Source organism: Triticum urartu, chromosome 1A (assembly GCF_056163025.1).
Source record: "Triticum urartu cultivar PI428250 chromosome 1A, HENAU_Tu73, whole genome shotgun sequence".
In the NCBI taxonomy this organism is placed as follows: Eukaryota; Viridiplantae; Streptophyta; class Magnoliopsida; order Poales; family Poaceae; genus Triticum; species Triticum urartu.
In genome coordinates this window covers 44560638-44567893 of record NC_141873.1, presented here as the reverse complement: position 1 = coordinate 44567893, position 7256 = coordinate 44560638, and the positions used below count along the sequence as shown (strand labels likewise).

General features: G+C 47.9%; 1 protein-coding gene across 1 annotated transcript; it reads right to left on the bottom strand.

Annotated features, from left to right (window-relative positions):
- Nucleotides 1–608: 608 nt before the first annotated feature.
- LOC125549743 (uncharacterized) lies at nucleotides 609–1921 on the bottom strand. The gene is made up of 2 exons (XM_048712985.2): nucleotides 1155–1921; nucleotides 609–1046 (listed from the first exon to the last, which is right to left on the bottom strand). The coding sequence occupies exons 1-2, from the start codon at nucleotides 1902–1904 to the stop codon at nucleotides 978–980; spliced, it is 819 nt and encodes a 272-aa protein (XP_048568942.2). The 5' UTR covers nucleotides 1905–1921; the 3' UTR covers nucleotides 609–977.
- Nucleotides 1922–7256: the final 5335 nt, after the last annotated feature.

Below are 7256 nucleotides of genomic sequence, written 5' to 3'. Positions count from 1 at the left end.
AATGTATTATGAAATACATAATTTCAAATAGACAATAAATGACTTGAGATGAATCAAAGGTACTAGGAATATGAATAACAAATGAATCTGATAGGTTTGGAAGTGCAAAACATAGCATTGTCACAAAAGACATGAAAACTGTAGGAATAGTCGCTTTGGTAAAACAAAGAAATAACCCCCCTTGATCCCATCAAAAACGCGTGCACGAACTGTGCCCATCCATCAGCCCCACTCACACCCAGAAAGCGCATGAACCATGCGGCGTCATCGAACCCTGGGACGCTCCAGGACGATGATAGGGACCACCAAGGGTTTGGATACATGTATGTCATTCAATTACCTCACTCGGGTCTCCCAGACACGCCAACCCCATGAGGAATCAGGAAACAAGTGACGAACTACGCATCACCCATTGGCAAGGCCACGCGGTGCCAGGGTTTTCGAAACTTTTTGGTCCCGGCCCCACATGTCAACCAGCTACAATGCGACCAAGCAGTACCGGCACTTGCCATAGCAGTTAGCTAGCAAAATCATCTTCTAGAGAAAAAATAGCAAGAAATTGTATGCACTGAAGCTGGTACTAGCATTGAGATTGCAATAGGGATGTATATGAATGAATGTACTATCATCAACGAACATACTAACTCGAGCATCAAGAGAAATGCAATTACTAGTACACCACATTACGTCCTTCCAATTGCTGATGATACCAAAGTAACGAACCACCACTAGTGCTATTATGGAAATGAATATCAAAGAGTACAACTCAAAATTAGAAATCACTAACAAGTCATCACTTGCTGCTTACAACTAGTTTCCTGGTGGGATCCATACATACCAACTCTGACTCTATCTGAACAATTAATCGATGGATTATGTAGCTAACAATGGCAGCACCCAATTGAAGGTGAATTGTGATCTGCGAATCCACTTTGCTTGCTTACTGTTGGGTCGAGGCGCTTGTTGAGTTGACAGGGTCAGCGATTGTCCGGCACCCGGTAGGACTCCACGTTGATCTGCGATAACCGCGCGCCAGGAAATAGCAGCTGGGGACAAGAGCGTTTATGGAATTAAAATGGGTTCCTAGGGAGGAGCAGCAGGGGCTGGAATGTAAGGGGGTCAGGGGAGGGAGCAGAGGAGGCACGGGAACTCACATCGATCTGCTTTTGCACTTTGCGGGGCCGACCGCGAGGGCGGCTACACGGGAGTGCACCGGTGAGGCCGTAGATGTCTTCCTCAATCTCTTTCACGGAGAGTGATACGGAGAACTGCGGCCTCTTGAGCGCATCTGCGCGGACCGACCGCCGCTCGCGCTCAAACGCCTGCTGTGACGCGCTCGCAGCGGTCGTGGCCACGAGGGATGGCATCGCAAGTCGACGTGGGCGACCAGGGCGTGCCTTCAACGGCTGTGGAGAAACCGCCTCGGTGACCTCAGGGTACTTGTCGACTACGGGGTTGCCGGTGCCCGATGGCTCTGCCACCTTGCCAAGGCCAAGCTGTAGCCTCTCGTTGACATCATATTGCTGATTCGAGGAGGATCCCGTGTCCGAGGCAATAATTTTGCCATGGCGGTTGACGGGAACGCACCGCAGCCGCCGTTGACTCCCCCATGGCTTGAGCATTGATGGCAGTGACACCAGCCTCCCTCGGTGGGCACTCGACGGTGTTGGATCTACCTCTGCGGCTCCGTCACCTGCCCCCCTAGCCCCACCTTCCTTGGTGAGATCTGATGGGAAAGCCGCAGGCGACGGCTCCACCGAGTTCACCATGGCCGGGGGCGATGTCGTGCCCACGATCGCCGCTTTTGCAGCCGATCTAGATCTGGCTGCGGCGACAATGAGAAGGGTGTGGTGAGGACGAGATCTAAGATACGGAGAGGACGAGGGTGGGTTTGCTTGCGGCATTTAAAGCATGGGCTAAAGGGGAAATAGATGGATGTGTCATTGATAAGTAACCGGGGGGGGGGGGGGGAGCGTGTGTACGCGTGAGAGCGTGTGTACGCGTGAATTCAGGGGGGGGGTACAATGAGGTTTCCCCCTATGCTTTATGTCTTTTTTGGGGATTTATTTATGGAACAGTGTGTTTTTGCCATTTTATGTTTACTTTCTTTTTTTTCGGGAGAAAGTCATGTGTGTACACTCCATTTCTCTATGAATTTCTCCCTCTAGACCATTGTATGGATCACCGTTTTTAAAACTAATCTTGCAATGTACCTTCCTGCGTAGGGAAAAAATTGCATACAATGCAATGCTGATCTACACATTTACCTTCATGTTGGAATGATCCTATTAAAAGAACACTTTAAAGCTTCATTCTACAACGAATCTAAGGATATATTTTTTAATGACGTGCAAGACGTGTTTCAGTAGTCAAATTGACAACCTAAAACCGTGCATATGCCATACAAAACGGTATATAGTAACCATGCTCATAAGAGCATATCCAACAATAGGGCAACCCTGCCCTTTTAGGCTTCTGGAGGCCAAAAAACCTCTCTAATAGCTGCCCAAAAACTCCAACATGGTCAAAAACGTTTTTGCGTAGCATAGCCCAAAAAACAGGGCACAACCGGCTACATATATGCAAGGTTGCTGCCCAAAAATGCCAATCAACCCCTCGCTGCCCAACCGCCTCTTTACCACAGCCCCCTGTAGCCAAATCCTGTCGCCGCCGCTGCCGCACTGAATCCGACCGATTCCGTCCGGACCCAGCCACCACCAACACCGTCGCACCTCCCCGCCACATGGGTCTGCCGCCTCCCGAGGGGTGGTGTCGGCCGAGGGGAGCATTTGTTGCCATTAAGTTTTGGCTCCATAGCATGTGTTTGGATTGGCACATGTAGAAACTCAACTCTTTTCCATTTCCTGCTTCCTGAACCTCGCTTTGAACTTGCTGGCTACAAATTGGCTAGCTCTTGTATTTCCATTATGTCAAAGCAATGAAAAGGGATCAGCCAAGTTGATTTTTTTGCAAAACTGCTAGATACAGTTTTGCTTAACCACAACAACAGTATGTTCATAGCTTAACTCCAGGGATAAAGAAGAATAAAGTGATGGTTGCAGTGAGGTACTGATGTATGTGAGGTAAAAATTGTAATGACTCGATGAACACATCTTCAAGCAACCCCAAAATATCAATCCCATGCTACCCAGTGGATAGGCTATGGTTCATTCATCAAAATATCAGACAACATCGCACACATGCAAATACTTGGCATGCAACAACAGAGCGGAAGGACCCACACAAAACGTCATGGATATCTATCTAGGCTACCAATGCAAAAAGAAACCAAACCGACCAAGAAGAGTAGGAATGTTTCAAACATCTCTCCACATGAATTCTTTGCACAATCGTCTATCCTCACAATAGAGTGACAACGCCTGCCTATCGGATGTAAATGGAGATAAGGGAGAGATAAATGTCGTTCCCCTTATCATCCTCACAAGCCACAACAAAATCAAAATGCTTCCTGTATGCTAGAACATCTATCTAGATCCCTGTGCATCGGGACCATGGTGTTGGTATAGCAAGGATGTGCCACAAGAGACACTGTAAGTAGTCAGGACCTTGCCGCTTAACCGCTTAGGTAGTTCTGGCGACAGTAATGTTGTCCTTGATAGACATCGGTCCCACATTGTCCATCTCAAGTCTTGATGCTTCACCACCTTGGGCGGAACAGGTTCAGCCATGGAGAACATTGGTAGTCCCAAGCTTGCAAATGTATTGCGATAGTCTTCAACTGCGTGATCACCTGCCAGAACCTTGTAAAGCTCAAGGCACACAAGGCATGTGGCCATGGCCATTGTAGTTGCAATAGCTGGAATGATTCTTCCTGCAATGAACTTCGCCTTTGAAGGAAATATGCCCTAGAGGCAATAATAAATTTATTATTTATTTCCTTATATCATGATAAATGTTTATTATTCATGCTAGAATTGTTGGGGAACGTAGCAGAATTTTAAAATTTTCTATGCATCACCAAGATCAATCTATGGAGTCATCTAGCAACGAGGGAGAGGGGAGTGCATCTACATACCCTTGTAGATCGCGCGCGGAAGCGTTCAAGAGAACGGGGTTGATGGAGTTGTACTTGTCGTGATCCAAATCACCGATGACCTAGTGCCGAACGGACGACACCTCCGCGTTCAACACACGTACGGTTGGGAAGACGTCTCCTCCAACTTGATCCAGCAAGGGGGAAGGAGAAGTTGATGAAGATTCAGCAGCACGACGACGTGGTGGTGGAAGCAACGGTGATCTCGGCAGGGCTTCGCCAAGCTCACGGAGAGGGAGGAGTGTCACGGGAGGGAGAGGGAGGTGCCAGGGGCTAGGGTGCGGCTGCCCTCCCTCCCCCCACTATATATAGGACCCCTAGGGGGGGCGCCGGCCCTAGGAGATGCAATCTCCAAGGGGGGGCGGTGGCCAAGGGGGGTGGAGTGCCCCCCAAGCCAAGTGGGGCGCCCCCACCCCTAGGGTTTCCAACCGTAGGCGCAGGGGAGGCCCATGGGGGGGGGGTCGCATCAGCCCACTAGGGGCTGGTTCCCCTCCCACTTCAGCCCATGGGGCCCTCCGGGATAGGTGGCCCCACCCGGTGGACCCCTGGGACCCTTCCGGTGGTCCCGGTACAATACCGATTACCCCCGAAACTTCCCCGATGGCCGAAACTTAACTTCCTATATATAAATCTTCACCTCCGAACCATTCCAGGACTCCTCGTGACGTCCGGGATCTCATCCGGGACGCTGAACAACTTTCGGGTTACCGTATACTAATATCTCAACAACCCTAGCGTCACCGAACCTTAAGTGTGTAGACCCTATGGGTTCGGGAGACACGCAGACATGACCGAGATGACTCTCCAGTCAATAACCAACAGCGGGATCTGGATACCCATGTTGGCTCCCACATGCTCCTCGATGATCTCATCGGATGAACCACGATGCCGAGGATTCAATCAATCCCGTATACAATTCCCTTTGTCAATCGGTACGTTACTTGCCCGAGACTCGATCGTCGGTATCCCAATACCTCGTTCAATCTCGTTACCGGCAAGTCACTTTACTCGTACCGTAATGCATGATCCCGTGATCAACCACTTGGTCACATTGAGCTCATTATGATGATGCATTACCGAGTGGGCCCAGAGATACCTCTTCGTCATACGGAGTGACAAATCCTAGTCTCGATTCGTGCCAACCCAACAGACACTTTCGGAGATACCTGTAGTGTACCTTTATAGTCACCCAGTTACGTTGTGACGTTTGGCACACCCAAAGCACTCCTACGGTATCCGGGAGTTGCACAATCTCATGGTCTAAGGAAATGATACTTGACATTCGGAAAAGCTATAGCAAACGAACTACACGATCTTTGAGCTATTCTTAGGATTGGGCCTTGTCCATCACATCATTCTCCTAATGATGTGATCCCGTTATCAATGACATCCAATGTCCATAGTCAGGAAACCATGACTATCTTTTGATCAACGAGCTAGTCAACTAGAGGCTCACTAGGAACGTGTTGTGGTCTATGTATTCACACATGTATTACGATTTCTGGATAACACAATTATAGCATGAATAATAGACAATTATCATGAAAAAAGAAATATAATAATAACCATTTTATTATTGCCTCTAGGGCATATTTCCAGCAGTCTCCCACTTGCACTAGAGTCAATAGTCTAGTTACATTGTGATGAATCGAACACCCATGCAGTTCTGGTGTTGATCATGTTTTGCTCTAGGGAGAGGTTTAGTCAACAGATCTGCCACATTCAGGTCTGTATGTACTTTACAAATATCTATGTCTCCGTTTTGAACACTTTCACGAATGGAGTTGAAGCGACGCTTGATATGCCTGGTCTTCCTGTGAAACCTGGGCTCCTTGGCAAGGGCAATAGCTCCAGTGTTGTCACAGAAGAGAGTCATCGGGCCCGACGCATTGGGTATGACTCCTAGGTCGGTAATGAACTCCTTCACCCAGATTGCCTCTTGTGCTGCCTCCGAGGCTGCCATGTACTCCGCTTCACATGTAGATCCCGCCACAACGCTTTGCTTGCAACTGCACCAGCTTACTGCCCCACCATTCAAAATATAAATGTATCCGGTTTGTGACTTAGAGTCATCCAGATCTGTGTCGAAGCTAGCATCGACGTAACCCTTTACGACGAGCTCTTCGTCACTTCCATAAACGAGAAACATATCCTTAGTCCTCTTCAGGTACTTTAGGATATTCTTGACCGCTGTCCAGTGTTCCATGCCGGGATTACTTTGGTACCTTCCTACCAAACTTACGACAAGGTTTACATCAGGTCTGGTACATAGCATAGCATACATGATAGACCCTATGGCCGAGGCATAGGGGACGACACTCATCTTTTCTCTATCTTCTGCCGTGGTCGGGCATTGAGCTGTGCTCAATATCGTACCTTGCAATACAGGCAAGAACCCCTTCTTTGACTGATCCATTTTGAACTTCAATATCTTGTCAAGGTACGTACTCTGTGAAAGACCAATGAGGCGTCTCGATCTATCTCTATAGATCTTGATGCCTAATATATAAGCAGCTTCTCCAAGATCCTTCATTGAAAAACACTTGTTCAAGTAGGCCTTTATGCTTTCCAAGAATTCTATATCATTTCACATCAACAGTATGTCATCCACATACAATATGAGAAATGCTACAGAGCTCCCACTCACTTTCTTGTAAATGCAGGCTTCTCCATAAGTCTGCGTAAACCCAAATGCTTTGATCATCTCATCAAAACGAATGTTCCAACTCCGAGATGCTTGCACCAGCCCATAAATCGAGCGTTGGAGCTTGCACACCTTGTCAGCATTCTTAGGATCGACAAAACCTTCCGGCTGTATCATATACAATTCTTCCTTAAGGAAACCATTAAGGAATACTGTTTTGACGTCCATTTGCCATATCTCATAATCATAGAACGCGGCAATTGCTAACATGATTTGGACGGACTTCAGCTTCACTACGGGTGAGAAAGTCTCATTGTAGTCAACCCCTTGAACTTGTCGATAACCCTTAGCGACAAGCCGAGCTTTATAGATGGTTACATTACCATCCGCGCCTGTCTTCTTCTTAAAGATCCATTTATTTTCTATGGCTCGCTGATCATCGGGCAAGTCAGTCAAAGTCCATACTTCGTTTTCATACATGGATCCTATCTCGGATTTCATGGCTTCCAGCCATTTGTCAGAATCTGGGCCCGCCATCGCTTCTTCATAGTTCGAAGG

What these genes read in the sequence shown, in the direction of transcription:
- LOC125549743 (XM_048712985.2), bottom strand. Translation starts at nt 1,904, where the DNA reads ATGCCGCAAGCAAACCCACCCTCGTCCTCTCCGTATCTTAGATCTCGT. An exon ending in AAGTGCAAAAGCAGATCGAT is followed by an intron (nt 1,047 to 1,154) that starts GTGAGTTCCCGT and finishes TCTTGTCCCCAG; the next exon opens with CTGCTATTTCCTGGCGCGCG.